Source organism: Emydura macquarii, unplaced genomic scaffold (assembly GCF_026122565.2).
Source record: "Emydura macquarii macquarii isolate MOO-44397 ecotype Brisbane River unplaced genomic scaffold, CSIRO-AGI_Emac_v2 contig_719, whole genome shotgun sequence".
Taxonomy (NCBI): Eukaryota; Metazoa; Chordata; order Testudines; family Chelidae; genus Emydura; species Emydura macquarii.
In genome coordinates, this window is record NW_027130856.1 from 17,991,482 (window position 1) to 18,009,262 (window position 17,781).

The window sequence follows — 17,781 nt, forward strand, 5'->3', positions numbered from 1 at the left end:
TCAAAATACACCCAAGCTTCCATGTTTATCTTCTGAAGTCCTAAACTGATAACCTGTTCCTTGACCAAACCACACCACCACCTCCACCAGTCGAAATCCAGGGTCATGAGGAATACAAAGTACATGCCATCCTCAATTCCCGATGGATGCGCGGCTGCCTACACTATCTGTTGGACCGGAAAGGCTACCGCCCCACAGAACACACTTGGAAGCTTGCCTCCCATGTCCATTCCCGTAACCTGATGGAGGAATTCCACAAGAATCACCCAGACAAGTCTGGGCTGGCACCACCCCAAAGGGAGACCTGTATGGGGGGATGATGTTAGAACCTTGCAGAACTGAAGCCTGGGACCATGGGGGTTCTGGGCTGCTGATGTCTCCGCATATCCATGAAAAGCTTAGGCTGGGCTTCCACAGAAGTACGCTGTGAGGTTGTGCTCAACAGAAAGTATCAGCTGGCAGAAACTGAGTGGCAGCCCCTCACAGCCTCCTGATTGGCCGATACCAGTACTTAAACCTGGAAGTCATGGAGATGAACTGTCTGAGCAACAACAGAGACTGCCTGCCCATCTCTTCTCCATACCCTGCTTGCGATAGAACCTAGACTCTGGCTTCCAACCGTGGTTTGTCCTCAACTTTCCTATTTGATTGATGTCTGCAAACTAGTGCCCGACCCCCAACCCCCGGTAACCTGACCCTGCTTGCCTCCTCGTGCTTGACTCTCAGTTCACCCTCTTGCCTGATTCAGACTTGGACCTCCTGGTACCTGACTCGGCCTGACTCCGAACTCCTGCTTCAACCATTAGGTCTGACTGCTCTTGTCCCAGTTATGATACCCTGGGTTGGAGGGAGCATGTTCAGATGTTTTGTGGGAATGATACATGCACAGTCTAGTCAGCACTATGAGCTGTGAGAGACTGGAGCATGCATAGTGAGGACAGATATTCTTTAGCATGTAAACTCTAGCATGTGTTTACTTAGCATCTGCAAACTGCAATTTTTCAAAGGCTTATAACTTGGCCAAATTTGGGCCAATTTTTACAGGGATGGCAAAAGGCAAATCCCACAACCTCCTGCCAAATTTCAAGTCCTTGCTCCAAAGCTAGCCAATGCTAGAATTTTCCAAAAAAAGGTCACGAGAACGTTTTTTAACATTGAGAAACATTTTTCCCTAGGCTCATTCTCAGAAACATTGAACCACTTTTGCTAAAAACAAACAAAAAGAATTTTAAAATTTCAGCATTAGAAGGCACTCGACATGAAAAAAATTGAGTCTAAACAGTTAACTTGGCAAAGTTATAAGCAACTGAAAACAGGGTTTTTTATGGTAAGTAGGCATAATAATAGGCAGTTACGAGTCTTATCTGTAATAAGTGTAAGATTTCACTTACCTTGTTTACTGTAATAATCATGTGCTTAAAAGTTTGTGTCATATTACTGTGCTCTAGTGCCATGAAGATGGTATTCACCACAATGCACACGGTGATAGTGAGGTCAGTAAATGGATCCATTATGATAAGCTTCACTTTCTCCTTGAGTCGCATCCACAGTGGGCAACAGTCCCAAATGAGATATTTTTGGGCAAAGCAATTCCAGCATGAAGGACATTTCAGTTTTGGCTCTTCCAGTTTAAGTGAAAAGAAGGGCAAAGGGATAGTTTAGTTTTTAAGATTTGAAGTCAGAGGGATATCCTTGGTTTATAAACATATCTCATTTTAATTCCAGGCAACCCAGAGTCTGATTTTCATTGCAAAGAATTCAAGAGTGAAGTTGTACTTACTGGGTTTTCCCCCTCTGGCTTTTTTCAAGCCAGCTAAAGCAGTTCAGTGCCATGTACAAGTAAAGTGGAACTGTGGGGTATATGTCATTTTTCACCACTTTCATTGACAAGTTTTTCTCTCACACCTCTACTTTTGATGCTACATAACAGCACAAGGGTCCTACCTCTTAACTATACCTCATTTTGAGGGATGCACTGATTTTAGTCTCTATATTCAATGCATATTTGATGTTACATCACTGCTTGTTGAAAATTATTAACATTAGAAATAATCATGAAACTGAGGTTATATAATGAATTATTTACACTACTGTAATAAATCCTACAGGATGTTAACTTTCCATCATGAATAATTTTCACAGGCCCACTGATGGAGAGGGAAGGGGGCAATTGCCCAGGGGCCTGGCAATTTTAAAAGCGTCTGGGCCATGGGCAGGAGGTGAAGCTTCCCTTTGGGAAGGCTAGCACCCCGTACTGCCTCTTCCACCTGTGGCCCCACTCATAGTCCATCCTCACTCCACCCCAGGCCCTGACCCATTCATGGCCACGCCCCCCTCACTCTTCCACACCCCTTTCCCCACTTGGTCTCCCTACCGCTGCATCCCTCCTCCCTGCTCAGCCCGCCCGCCATCGCTCACCATGTGTGTCCCTCCTATTCTGCCATGCTCACCCCCCGCCGCTGCTTGCCATGTCCCTCTTTCCCCCTCTCCACTCAGGCCCCCTCCTGCTGTCGCTCTCCACCTGGGTAAAGGGGGCTGTGGAAGAGAGGAAGGGGACCAAGCAAGGGACGGGGCAGGGCCTAGGGTGGAGTGGAGGTGGAGTGTGGGCCAGGCCATGGGCAGAAGAGGTGGGATGGGGAGCTAGCTTCCCCAAGGGGAAGCTTCACCTGCCACCTATGGCCATAAACTTCAGCCCTCCCTTTCCAAGCGGGGGCAAGAGGGGCATTGACTGTTCTGCCCTGGGGCCCAGAATTGCTGTCAGTAGGCCTGAATTTTTGTCCTGCATTTTGGGTCTTTGTCACACATTATGTCCCAAATTTAGGCCTTGACAGGAAGTTGAGGTATAACAATAATTGTTTTACTAAAACTTTATTTTTATTTACAGTATAACATCCATATATGCTCTAGTAATTTTAAAAATCACATTGATTATTTGTGACAATTTGATCTTTCAGATCAACTTATATTGAGTTTGCACTGAAGAACACTGAAGAATGACTTACTTGTGTTATTGGTAATAATGCTGGTTGCACTCATTACCCTTTGTCTTCGAACTGGATCATTTAAAGTGTCCACTGATATCTGCTCCTTTGGTTAAGAAAATAATATGAAAGAACAGGCAAACGTGGATAACTGTTTGTCAGTATAAAGCTATAATACAGCATAAGATAAACAGATCTTATAAAACATGGATTCCAAAGCAATCTTACATTACTGCATGGATGTAAAAACACTAACAAACAATGAAAAGTCATATGAAATCAAAGGGCATTTCTGAAATAAAATCTACTATGATTCAGAAAACTCCTTCCTTGTGAAAACATTAATTTAACAACAATAATTTTATCATTATCCTGGAAGTGTGAAAAATGTTAAATTTGACTGGAAACCAACTCTTTGCATGGCCTTTCTCGGCTAGTCAGTAGCCTGAACTATTTCACAAATATACAGTAACAATGTCAATGTATCAATTACCTTTAGACTAGGAATGGAATTAATCATTTCCCCCTCAATATTTGTTGAATACTGAACAGTTATGATTCAATATTTGGGGAACACTGAATATAAATCCCCATCCTGCCTTGAGAAATGGGAGGAGCAGGAAGATAAACTGTAACATCATATGGGACATATTGAAATACATACCAAGATTCACCACATACCATGATATTATATGCAAGTATGTTTTATAAACTGAAAGATTAATGGGTGGATAGGATGCGGGGAAGGAGCTAGGCACCTGGGGTGCAGAAGCAGTATCAGTATTGGGGGAGAGTCGCAACAGCAGGGACTATAGAATTAGAGATGAGCTAACAAGAAAGAGCCAGTCAAGTGGGAGGAAGCTGTTGACTGGCCATAGCATAACCTCTGGTAATGAAGTGGCAGCTATTTTAGGTTTTCAGTGTTTGTGGAGGTTAGGAATTTTTTTGGCGGGGGAGAGGAGGAAGTATTTTAATCAAATCAAAAACTCATCCCATCCCAATTTGAGACATTTTATTTACAAAAATATAAATGTCATGAAAACTGTGAGCATTTCCTTCATATTTTTTATTCAGAGAATGGAGCTGTTATCACTGAAATTAAAGTGATGTCAGATGTTATCAGATTTGCATTCTGATACTATAGTTTATTTTTGTCTATCAAATATTCTGATGACTTTCAGTACTAAGCAAAGCTTGGCTGATATGTTAAGACTAAGTCCGTTGTTATCATCAATGGTCAAGAAATTTTATTAAATTGTTATCAGTCATAATAAAGTTACTTATAATGTAGTGCTGTGTAGGAGTCCTGCTTCCTTCCCCAGGGAGCTGAGGACCCATTTTAGTATGTGGGTGGTTGGAGGTGTGGGGAGACTCTGTATCCTTTCAGAGAATTTTTTTCTCCTCCAGCTTTGGTCTTTTGCAGGACTTACCCCCTGAGTTGGCCAGATAGCTTCCTCCTCATCCTTAGACTCTCTCCCCCAAAGCTCAGAAGTTCCTGATTGGGCTTTTCTGTGTTGGAGTCACATCTGCTCAGGGCTGGGTGGGAATCGAACATGCTGGTCTGACCCTCCGCCCCATACCCTGGCAGTGCAAGGATCGGCGGGCTGGAGACAGGCAGGGCATAATTCTATCTATAGAGCCTGGGATATTGCCTCACATAAGGAACACTGCTTAGATTTAAACCAGGTTTTTTGCAGGATAGCTCTGACATGCCTGAGTGGGGGCAGAGGAGTCCGGCAGGGAGGCACTGCAGTGGCAGATCTATATGGTTAAACCACCATGCTGCTATTTACCAAAACCAGGGGAAGAGAAGGAAGAAGATTATACATCTCAACATCACAAAAATGAATACAAAGAAAGATTTTAAAACAAAATGAACAGGAGAAACTGAACCACCAGCTTGTTCCACCACCAGAAGCAGAGAGATTCTGGTGGCCTGAGCTGAAGGGAGGAGCTTAGTCCTGGGATCTCCAGCAACAACACTGGACCATCTCCGAATTCCATTGGTGGGTGCATGAGAAATGGGCCCGTAAGTAATGAATGAAGAGAGAAGCTGTGCAACAGAATGTATGTACACAACATCAAAGAGACATGCAGATCTTTAATCCATTACTGTCTGGTAAAATATCATGTCTACCACACCTGAAAATGTCACTTTAATTTAAAAAGTTTTAATTATAGTTTGGACTGATGTTCCATGCTTCTATCACAGCAATGTATATGTTGTTGTGTGAGAAATTATTGTCATTTTTCCAGAAGCACATGAAAAAACTATGAATATGATATAAGCAGTATTTATTTTAATCCAAGACTGCATTTCCATAATACAAGAGAAAGAAGGAGAGTTTTATGAAATATTTATATTCTGTACTGTATATAATAAAGTACAGACCTGCTCTTTCCTTTGTAGTTCCTCAGCTTCCTGAAACATTTTCTTCTTTGTTTCAATACAAATATTGTTTTGATCTTCATATGCCATGGTTACTACAGCCAGGATCAAGTTGAAGAGATAAAATGAGCACAGAAAGATGACCACTACGAAAAAGATCATGTAGGTCTTTCCAGAAGTTCGGATAACCTTTGGGCATAAAATAAAGTTTATGACACAGTATTTTAAAACAAACTTAATTAACTACAGTCTCCATATTTTGAAGGAAGTCAACATATAGTACTGTTTTCTTAAACAAACTTTCAGCAACCTGTCTCCTGGCCTGTGTTATACAGGAGGTAAGACTAGACAACCTAGGTCTTAAAGTCTAAAGTCTATGAATCTATGACTGTCAGGCTATCTGGAGTGGCTTACGAACATGAGTGCCAACCTCAGAGCAGACTGTTACAAACCAGGGCACAAACTCCAAATTGGTTGTGTGTTCTATAATTAGATTTCATCAACCAAGTATAAAGTGTGGACTCCTCAAGTTCTATAACAGCCTTAACATGGAATCACAGTCCCCTTGGGCATTCCGGTCTATCCTGCCACCTAGACAAGCCTGCCTTCACAACAATAATCACAGCAATATTCACATATTCAATATTCACCAGTCACTTACCCCGGGTCAATTGTACCTTAGATTTCTCACCAAAGAAAATGCTTGTAGCCAATTCTGTAATAAACTAACTAAAGGTTTACTAACTAGAAAAAAGTTATTTACATGGTTAAATAAGGTGAACATATGCATATAAATGAATTATGATGTCAGGGTCCAAAAGGTAACAAACTGCTGTGATATACAAGCTTTCTATGTCCTTTAGCGCTAACCCACGCCAAGCAGCTTGGGGATCCCTTGTTTATACTTCGAAATACTGCCCTCTCCAAATTCCAAGCAGTACAGTGATACTGTTCCTTCTGATCAGGGATTTTTATTCCCTTCCCTCAGATTTCAAACTGACAGGACAAGGGCTGGCACCTATCACCTCTTCATGGGAAAAAGGAACAATCAACAAAGTCTTTGTCCTTTGATGTTTCACAATGGCTCGTTTGTTTTAAATGGGCCTTCTTCTGTGCAGGACCACAACTTTACATTAATTAATGCTACTTTCCTGTTTGGTGAGTTACACAGTTACAGTAGTTTACAGTGCAAACATTCAATATAACTTTATACCATGGGATACAGATGTTATAAGAAAGACCAATACATGCAGCATCCTTCAAGCATTTCATCAAGTCTAAAACTGAACACATTCTTATAAACTTAACATCTGTTTTAACATCACACAGGCGAGCCAGATTGGTTTCCAGCTATACATTTGTTGGTGAAGCCAAGGGGTCTTGGCATGAGCTGGCACCTGGTCTGCCAGCATAAATATCCTTGCGCTCATGCAATAATTTCCCCCTCACATAGTTTAGTGCATACCACGCATAATGGTGGTACATGCAATTGAAGAAATACACTGAACATTTTAAAGTAAATATAATTAAATGAGATATCTCCCAGCAAATACAGACAAACATCAGAATTTAATTTGTTAAGAAGACAATTTGTATTTGTAATTTTATATTCGTATTTTGTATTTATAATTTGTATAGAAGATAATTTTATTTGTATTTGTAATGCAATTGTATTTGTATTTGTAATTTGAATAGAAGACAATTTTGTATATAAGACATTCTAAAAGACACTATAAGTAAAGGACAAGAAACTACTATTTCTTTGACAGAGAAGAATGAAATAAATAAGTGGTCAACATGGCATCAAAAAGGTACTGCTCAGAATTAATGTATGTAAACAAACCAAATGTAATTTGGAAATGGACAAGGGAGGACAGAACCAGCAAGAAACCTTAGTCAGTTAAGGCTAGCAGGAAAAAGATAAGGGGTGGGATACCTTTGCTATGAACCACATAACACAGCTGGGGCAGCATATAGGGGCTATAAAAGCTTCAGAGTCTGCCAAAGGAGAATTCCTCCCCCCTCCCCCCATGCAGGCATTTGCGAGGGCAGCCATTGTCTGCTCAATAAGACCTTTTCTCACACGTAATACTATTGGAATTCATGGCAGTACTATTCCTGCATAGGGCACCCTGAAGGGGTTGCCGTAACATAGGCTACGTCTACACTAGGAACTGTACAAACCTCCATGTGCATTGATGTGCCATAACTCCCCTATTGTCCACATCTTAAGCCCTGAAGCACAAGTCTGAAGGAGAGTAGAGGGTATGAAAGCCAGCACTCATGAAGGGTCTGGGGTGTGCACAAGCCTCTGATGTGGCATGGCCCCATACCAGTGCTACAGTGAAGTACTGCAGGACAGGGACAAGGAACATGTACCGAGTCCCAAGTTTCAGTTGTCCCCAGGCCCATTCTCACAACATATTGAACCCTTTTCAGTCTAACCCTTACCTACTGTGTAAAGATCCCTGGCCCCATTGCCAGTGGTAGTAGCGAGCTGCGCTGACCACTTTAAAAGAGTTTTCCACTGCACTCTGGATCAGGACAGGGGAACATTGTTCATGTTCCAAAAGCAGACACCTGGTCTGCCAAGTGCACAAGGGTGCTGATCAATGTGTGGTCAGAGTACACTATCCTCCATGGCTGCAACTGAAGTGATAGGAACATTCACTTGTACCAGAAGATTTCATGGAGATGGAGGAAGTGGGTATTCATCTGGCCCAGTGCTGGGAACGTAGGAAATACCTGAGGCTCCTGTACTGAAAGGTAAAGGACTTAAACAGTCACTTACGGAAGGATTCGCCTATGAGCCTGTACTGCAATGAGCAGGACTGGGTACTCTCCAGAACTCCCAGTACAGAACCTGAAGTGGCTCATGACCCCCTCCTCAACCCTCCTGGCCTTGTCATATGATGGGACACCGAAGAGGGGCAATCTGAGGAGGCAGCAGGGACTGTGGAAGAAGCCTCTAGGAGACCTGAAAGAGGAGGAGCTTATTATTCTGCACCTCTGTCTGGAGGAACCAGTTGAGCAAGCCTCCCTGAGGAGCCCACGGAGGACACAGTCAGGACAGGAACCAGAATCTGAGGCTCATAAGTTTTACAATGGATCCCCTTTCTTCCTACTAATATCCCCTTATGCTCCAGTGCTACATTTCTGAAGCCCAGTCTCTGTTCTATAACACCCCAAACAAGACACACCTAAGATTTTATTGAACTCCCATGAACCACTGTTACACATCTAGCAGAAGCTATAAAAAAGATTATTAATGCATTGTCATTGTGCCCCTGTATCTGTGTATTTCTCATACAGTACACTGATAACAATAGTCCTGGAGCCGTGCAGACCAGGGAAAAGGGGGGAAGGGAGGTGGGATTGGAGAGGGCCTGGCTGAGGATAGGACATCTGTAGAAAACAGTTGTTCAAAAATCCAATCCCCTTACTCCTGTCCCACCCCCTTGTCTTCCCATTCCCCTACACACAAGAGCCACATGAAAGGTGAGTGGGTGGGGCAAGGGTAGGTGCAGGCCTGCTTATATCTGGGAAGGGAATGGGAACCCTCTGATTGTCTGAGGAACTTCACAGCAGTCATTTCTCCCTGTGAACATTAGAAATATTTTCTACTGTTCCCAGTCCTCGGTGTCTGGCCTCTCCACACTCCAAGCTGCTCTGCAAAAGCCAGGAGAAGTGGGAGTGGGTGAAGAGTCCACTCTGATGGTTGAACAAACAGAGTGCCATGTCCTTTAGCAGTGGAGAGGCAAGTGGCTTGTGGTATTCATTGGAAAGTTCAGGGAACAAAATAAAAATGTGACTCTTTCTTTCCCTATGCCTACCACAGCTGTTCACTGGACACAGGAGCTGGATTTTCTGGTGATGCAGGGGGCTGTTAGAGGATGAGTAGGCATTCTTAGTGGACAACTTTTCCTCTTTTATGGGAACTCCATCTGCTAGCTTAGAATAATTCAATTTTCTCTTGAATTGCCTCCCAGCTCTGTAAGCATACTTCAGCAAATGTTTGGTTTAGCTGAAATTTAACATATTTTCAGATTCAATGGCAGCACAACTCTGCTTGTTTCACCTTCATAGCCGATCACACCCCTCCATTCAGCAATAAGTAGAGATGTGTCCAATAGCGGTAACATCTTTCTGGCATAGATGGCTAGATCTCCTCCACAGGACTGGAGAGCCACCTCTTTTTTCCACTCTGATACCTGCTATATTCTCCAAATGGAAGCAATATAATTTTTTAAATGTTACCACAGGGGTCTTAACATTATTTGCCTTTGCTCTTTTCTTGGAGGCTGCAAAAGTTGTCTGAGAATGAAGGTCATGGACCTGCGGATAAAGCCTCTCCACCCCCTTGAAGAACCTGACCGACATGGGATGGGAGAACAGCGATCTTCCCTCTAGCGGCTGATGGAAGGCCGAAATGGCTGCCAGGTGAACCTTCAACAAGGCCAGCCCCAGACCCCGGAGCTTTAGCTAAAGCAGGTACTCCAGGATTGCCTGCATAGGTGAGAGGCTGGGCAGATTACCCCGGGACTCCACCCAACAGGTAAACTGCCTCGACTTAGCCCGATACACGACCTGTGTAGAGGGCTTCCTGCTGCCAAGCAGGACTTGCTGGACCTGCAATGAGCAGACTCTCTCTCCCTCCGTCAGCCACAGAGCTTCCAGGCCGTGAGGTGCAGGGAGTCCAGGTCCAGGTGCAACAGGTGACCGTGGTCCTGGGATAGAAGGTCGTGCCGCTTCAGGAGCTCTAGGGGTGGGGCAATTGAAAGGTCCAGCAGCATGCTGAACCAGTGCTATCTCGGCCAGAACAGAGCAATCAGTATAACATTCGCCCAGTTCCTCTTTATTTTCAGCAGGACCTTAGGTAGGAGCGGAACGGGCGGGAATGCATACATGAGGGTCCCGTCCAGTCCATGAGGAACGCGTCGGAAATCGACCCAGTCTCACGACCCCGGAGTGAGAAGACCCTCGGACACTTCGTGTTCGAGGCTGACACAAATAGGTCCAGTTGGGGAACGCCGCACTTCTGGAAGATCATAGCCACCACCTCTGGGTGCAACGACCAGTAATGGCGGGGTAGAAACGACCTGCTGAGACGATCCGCCTCGTCGTTCCCCACTCCCAGGAGATGAGAGGCAGTCAAGTGGAAATCATGCCTCACGGCAAATTCCCACAGATGGATAGCTTCCTCACAAAGGGCTGAGGAGCATGCTCCCCCATACCTGTTTATGTAAAACATGGCTGCGGTGTTGTCCGTCAGCACCTGTACCACTCTGCCTGTCAGGAATTAGAGGAACACCCTGCACGCTAGGCGAATGGCTCTCAGCTCCTTCACTTTGATGTGCAGGTGCCTCTCCTCCCCTGACTAGAGCTCCTGAGTGCCTAGGTTGGCGCTGATGTGGGCTCCCCATCCTATGTCCGACGTGTCTGAAATTAGGGTGACCGATGAGACCAGTTCCCTGAACGGAACGCTCTTTATCACTGCCCTGGGAGTCCATCACCAGTTTAGGGAGGCTAAGACAGGCGGGGAAACTGTGACCACCGGGTCCAATGGGTGTCTGCTCGGCACATATACTGAGGCTAACCATGCCTGAAGCAGTCTGAGCCTCAGGTGAGCTAGTCATACTATGTACGTGCAGGCCGCCATGTGGCCTAACAGCTGTAGGCAGTGCCTGGCTGTTGTCGTGGGGCATCGGTGCAGCTGGGAGATGATAGAGACCATCGCTTCGAAACGTGGCTGAGGCAGGAAGGCTCTGGCCTGGGAAGGGTCCAGGGTGGCCCCAATGAGTTCTATACATTGCACTGGGGTTAGTGTGGACTTCTGCTCATTTATGAGCAGTCCCAGCCTGCTGCATGTGGAGCAAGTGAGGGTCACGGTCTCCTGCACTTGGGACCTGGACCTGCCCCTGATCAGCCAATCATCCAGGTAAGGAAAAATTTGCACACCCTTTCGTCTCAGGTGGGCAGCCACTACTGCCATGCACTTGGTGAACACCCTTAGAGACGAAGATAGGCTAAAGGGCAGGGCTGTGAACTGGTAGTGGGAGCCATCCACCGTGAAACGGAGAAAACGCCTGTGGCAGGGGAGGATAGACACATGAAAGTATGCGTCCTTGAGGTCGAGGGCGGCATACCAGTCTCCTGGATCCAGGGAAGGGTTTATGGAGGCTAGGGAGACCATGTGAAACCTGAGTTGTCTGACATATTTGTTTAGACGATGCAGGTCTAATATGGGTCTCAGACCCCCTTCGCCTTGGGGATGAGGAAGTACCTCGAATAGAACTCCTTCCCACTTCTGCCTTGAGGGACCATTTCCACCGGTCCTATGTTGAGGAGGGTGTCCACCTCCTGCCAGAGGAGTTACTCGTGAGAGGGGTCCCTGAAGAGGGATAGAGGGGGAAGGTTGTTGGAGGGGGGAGGTAGATGTAAACTGTAGGGCATAGACCCCTGAGACTATCCGAAGGACCCAATGGTCCGAAGTGATCTTTGCCCATTCGGGATAGACGGGCCTTAACCTGTTTAGGAAGGAGCCCCTGCTGGGGAGCTGAGGACGAGCTGGTGGGCTGATTTCTCCTTCTAAACCCCCTATTCCTATCCCTATTCCTATAGGGTTGAAAAGGCCTGGGCGGAAGCCTTAGCTGCTGCTGCGCCTGGGGCCGTGACTGACACCTGGAAAACTGGGGTGTGTATAGGCCCAGGGAGTGAAGCATGACCCTGGAGTCCTTCTTACAGTGCACCTTCGCATAGGTCTGGTTGGAGAATAGGGCTGACCCATCAAAGGGGAGGTCCTGAATAGACTGTTGCACCTCCTGGGACAGGCCCGAGGACTGCAGCCACAAGCACCTTCTCATACAGATGGCGGAGGCTATGGCCCTGCCCGCCGAGTCAGCAGCGTCACAGGACGTCTGGAGCACTGCCCTAGCTACTGTGGTTCCTTCCTCCATGATGGTGCTAAAGTCTGCAGCCTGGTCCTGGGGCAGGGCCTCAGCGAACTGCCTGAGGGAGTCCCACAAGTTGAAATTATATCTACTCAGGAGGGCCTGATGGTTGGCAATCCTGAACTGCAGGCTTGCCATGGAATAAACCTTTCTCCCACTCAAGTTCAGTTTCTTATTGTCTTTGTTCTTGGGACTGGACCCTGGCTGACCTTGCCTGTCTCGCTGGTTAGCCGCATCTACCACCAGGGTTCCTGGGCTGGGCTGAGTGAACAGATACTCAAACCCTTCAGCCGGGACATAATATTTTTTCTCGGCCACCTTTGACATAGGGACGACGGAGGAAGGGATTTGCTACAGGGCCTTTACATTCTTAAGGACCCTTTTGTGGACTGGGAGGGTCACTCTCGCTGGGGCAGCCACCACCAGCACATTAAAGAGGCTGTCCTTGGCTTCTTCTAACTCCTTCACCTCCAGCCCCAAGTTGGAGGCCACCCTCTTGAGCAGCTCCTGGTGTGCCCTGAAATCCTCCAGTGGTGCCAAGTGGTCCTGGGAGACTGCCTCATTCGGTCAGGAGGAAGAGGACTGCCGAGGCACGTCCTGCGGGTGCACCCCCTCCTGGCGAAGGGTTGAGGGTCCCTCCATCGGGTCCTCCTCCTCCTCCGAGGAGTGGTGTCTGTGGGCCTTCTCCTGTGCCAGGGGCATGGACTGCACCCCCGATGACATAAGGGATTGGGGCCCCAGCCCCATCTGGATACCCCATGAGGCCCAATAAGGCCATTGTGGCCATTGGCCCTGGGGCCAACCCGAGGCTGACTGCGCCACAGGCTGTGACGCTTTATGGGGGCGTCAGCTCTCCTAACGACTGCCCCCCCGGGAGACCCCGAGTCACTGGGCTGGTGGTGCCGCATACATCCTTGATCCTGGGCACCCTTCCGTGCCAGGGACCGCCCTCTCGACGCCTCCAACCTGGAGGACGATGAGGACGGCCTCCATTGCCACGATTGATGCTGATGAACGGAGGTGCGCTCTGAAGAGCTAGAGGTATCGGAGCGTCGTCTCAGTACCGATGATTTCCACTGCCACTTGCCTTGCGGCCCTGCAGACATCTTCAGTGACCGAGGTCAGCGACGCTCTGAGCTCCTCGGTGCCGAGCCGGACTCTGGCGACCGGGTTCTGTGCCGCAGTGCCGAGTCCTTCAATGGCGACTGGGTTCTGCGCCACCTCGGTGTGGGCAATCTCCTCGGTGCCAGGGATCTGGAACGGGAGTTATCTGAGCGCCACCTGGAAGACTTCAACTGGTGCCGCCTCCTGGCATGCGCATCCTCTGGTGCCGGAGATCGACGTCGGCACCAAGAGGGAGACTCCGCGTCCTGTGCTGGAGCAGGTTGGCTTGACAACACCGACCTGGAGAGACTGCTGGGGGAGCAGCTCTGCTCTACCCTCGAAGGCCATCCAGCGGGAGATCTTCCTCCCTGTACCAGGGATCTCCACCGCCATTCAGGGAGACCCAACGTGGGTTTCCCCCGTGACACCGTCCCTTCTCCCCCAGCGGAGGGAGGGGGCAGAGGTGATGTAGACAAGGCCAACAAGGCTCTTGCTGCCTGAAAATCCTCCGGTGTTGACAGCATCGGCAGAGGCATCGCCCACTCCCAGGAGTAGGGGGAGGCTCCCTGACTGGAGATGCAGGCACTGGAGAAGACTCGACGGGCCAGGTCCGGTGCATCTCCGTACTCGACCCTGCCCACACCGATGGCGCAGGGGAGTGTCCGTGCTCCGCACACTGCTTCTTCCTCTTTGGTGCCGGTGATGTTGCGCGGTTCTGAGTCAAGGCCGGTGCTGGTGGTGCGCTCTGTACTGAGGTCATGCTCGGTGCCGAGGTGGAGTGGGCCGGCTCGGACGCTGGGCGGAGCGCTGCCTCCACCAACGGGGCTTTCAACTGGATTTCTCAGTCCTTTTGAGTCATCGGTTTAAAAGCCCTGCAGATCTTACACTTATCTTTTCTGTGCGCTTCCCCCAAGCACTTAAGGCAGCTGTCGCGGGGGTCGCTGAGCGGGAAGGCCTTCCTGCAGGAGGCACATGGCTTCAATCCCGGTGACCAGAGCGTAGTCTGGCCACTCAAAGTCCCCGCAGGGACTTGCCTTATCCCTAACTACTCTTAACAGCATTTAACAACCACTTAATTAACTAAAAGTAACTTAGAATATCAAACAAGTCCAAACAAGAGGAATAGTACTTGCTGAGAGCAAGGCTAGTTCCAGCAACTGTCACGGGTGGAAAGAAGGAACTGAGGGGGCGTAGGGCTGGCAGCACCTCATATACCGTGGCATGTGCGTGGGACTCCAGGGGGCGCCGGAGCCGGCCCTACAGGATCTGCTAAGGGGAAAAAAGTTCCAGGTAACTGTGCATGGAGGCGTGCACACACCTATAGTGGAATGGACATGAGCAAGCACTCAAAGAAGAACTCATAACCTTAAACTGGTTTGCAAATGACAGTTAGCTATCAGATGTTGCCAGCTTCCAAAGCCACCCACTTCTGCACTGATATGGCTTTTTGAAAATGAGTGGTCTGGCACTGCATGGTTGGTGCAAGCTAGCACAGCTCTATGAAGATCTGCTTCCTCATTTGGAAGTTCAGAATACACTGATCGTCAGTCCAGGTTTCCAAATGATGTGACCCCACCAAATTATGCTGGTTCTGACCAAAAGCAGCAGTCCATCCATGGGTATACCATGGCAATACTGGCAGTCACAAAATCTATTCCATGGAACCATAAAGGATTGTCACTCATAGCCAAAAAGTATGTCAAAAAATTCTGGCCCAATTCTGTCCAGCATCTTGCAGATCAAGTACTGCACCACATGAACAGTTGTTCTGAAAGAAGTAGCAGGAGCAAAACCACATAATTTTGGACTTGCTCCTTGTCTTCCACCCAGTTTGTGAGCAGGAGCTGCCATCAGCAAATGTGTGAAGGCAGCAGACTGTACCAGCAACACACAGTAAGGCAGATCCTATAATGTCTCCTGTGATGCATAGAACTCTGAGACATCACCCCTGAAATGGCAGTGCTAAAGTCGAGTATGTGCACAATGTGGATACTCAGCGCAGATATGGGGCATATGCACTAGAAATACACAGAAAACTCCGAGGATGTGTGCAAGTGTAGATATAGGTTTAGAGTATTGCTCTGGGCTGTGAACCTGTTCTGATAATGTTTTGGTCAGGTCCTCCCTAGCACTTAAAATGTTTTAAAAACAAATGCGACCACACAAATGTTACAAAATAGAATAGTATATTACAAAATTTTTAGCATAGACATAATTCTAGACTGGATGACTGGATTGCTAAATTATCATTTTAACAACTAAAGTACTTACCTGTCGATATAGACGCTCCCAGTTATCCTGTGTCATCAGACGGAACACAGAGAGAAAGGCCCAGCCAAAATTATCAAAGCTTGTGTAGCCAAAATCAGGATTGGCCCCAATTTTCTGGCAGGAATAGTTCTTTGGACATTCTTTACTAATAACAGAGGAGACATTATATTATACATGGCTTCCATGTAGAGCTGGTTTTCTGACATATCAGATTGTTTATGTTGTTCCTGAAAGTTCCAGGCACCCAATCTCAAATACAAACTCCTTTAATTCATCTGAAAGTTCACATCCCCCTCCTCAAATATATTTCAGCCATCACGTGTCATTCAAGTCTGGGATTCCCCGAGAAGTCATGTGGTGGACCATCCACTACAAGATCCAAGATTTAATATATAGTCCAGTGGTTTTCAACCTTTGGTCCACGGACCCCTGGGGGTCTGCAGACTATATCTAAGATTTCCAAAGAAGTCTGCATCTCCATTCAAAATTTTTTAAGGGTCCGCAATTTTAAAAAGGTTGAAAACTACTGATGTAGCCTGATCTCTCTCTCTCTCTCTCTCTCTCTCTCACACACACACACACATACACACACACACACCTTCCACAAACTCACATGCCAGCTGGGACAGATGTATATAAGCCCAGAAGAAGCAACGAATATGAAAGTTCTAGACTTGAGTATATGTGGAGGGAGTTGGAAGGATAGTGGAATGAAAATTAGATTTTAAATAGTTGGGTGGAGGGGAGAAGGGAAGAAAGCCTGGAATGTATCCAAGTCAGGGCTGTACGGAAAAGAGAGAAAAACAAATTCCGCAAGCAGCTCAAGTTATCACCACCACAAGTCTGAATGAGCTCTCCCCTGACATCTAGTGATGAGCTGGGAGAAGACTTCAGGAGCAGACTGTGTTTACATAGATACGCCTACTCTGCCTAGGTATGCAGCAGTTGGAGCTACTTTGTCCTAATGATCAATTTTGGCTGGTTTTGGGTTACAAATCATTCAAGCCTTGCAGGAAGTGCGGCTACAGCAATGAGACCCTGCTCCACGTCCTTTGCAGCTGCAAGCCCCACTCCAGAGCCTGGCAGCTGCACCACAACGCCATCCAGAACCGCCTGGTGAAAGCCATCCTGCCGCACCTGTGGAAGGTCACAGTGAATTCCACTGTTCCCAGAACCGACAGCCAGCTGCAGCCGGACATCGTTGTCACCAACAAGGAGCAGAAAAAGATCATCATGGTGGACATCACGATCCCCTTTGAAAAAAGGACCCTGGCCTTCCACGAAGCCCGAGCCCATAAGGAGGTAAAATATGCCCCCCTGGCCGACACCCTGAGAGCAAAGGGCTATGAGGTGGTGATGGAGGCTCTGATCATTGGAGTGCTGGGTGCTTGGGACCCCTGCAATGAGCATGTGCTGCGAGCCTGCAGAATCAGTCGGTGCTACGCTTGGCTTATGCAGCGCCTCATGGTGTTGGACACCATCAGACGGTCCAGGGACATCTACACAGAGCACATCACCGGACACCGGCAATATCAAGAAGTACAGACCGGAGTGCCATCATGAATCGGCAACGAGATGGGAATCGAAAGCCTTTCCCTGATAGATCTTATGTACTGAAGGATTATCTATACCATATTTCTCATTCAATGAGGGTCAACCCGCTCTCATTACAGTATCTGCTTTCTATATGAACAACGTACCCTCTTACCCGACTGCTTGTACTGTTAACCGTCAAACCTATTACCCTCCATCCAGGATACCACAGATTATACTTTCCTTGTACGCTCCAACTTCCAACCAAACTCTGTACCCGCTGAAAATCTGTACATTATGCTTGGATGTCGAGAAACACTTTTGTTTAAACTCTGTACCTGATCATTTTTTTAAACATTATCTTTAATAAAAGTTTTTAAATTCAAATGCAGGGGTAATGAAATGCAGTTATCCTTGTTGTACAGATAAAGGGCAGAAGAACAGCGCTTAGCATGCTCTGATTGAAAGGTCACCCTAAATTGAACCTCACTTGCTAAAAAGGGGGTAGGGATGCCCAATCCCAGTGAAGATGAGAGTGGGTGGGGACAGATGC

General features: G+C 47.2%; 1 protein-coding gene across 1 annotated transcript in view; it reads right to left on the reverse strand.

Annotated features, from left to right (window-relative positions):
• The window catches only part of LOC137149193 (sodium channel protein type 5 subunit alpha-like), a 145,611-nt gene that overhangs the window by 94,263 nt on the left and 33,567 nt on the right, over nucleotides 1-17,781 (reverse strand). The window contains exons 9-12 of the mRNA XM_067542553.1: nucleotides 15,696-15,840; nucleotides 5,374-5,559; nucleotides 3,002-3,087; nucleotides 1,392-1,632 (exon numbers count right to left, since the gene is read on the reverse strand). Of these exons, the coding sequence (XP_067398654.1) occupies nucleotides 1,392-1,632; nucleotides 3,002-3,087; nucleotides 5,374-5,559; nucleotides 15,696-15,840 (658 nt within the window). The remainder of the gene's footprint in view (nucleotides 1-1,391; nucleotides 1,633-3,001; nucleotides 3,088-5,373; nucleotides 5,560-15,695; nucleotides 15,841-17,781) is intronic.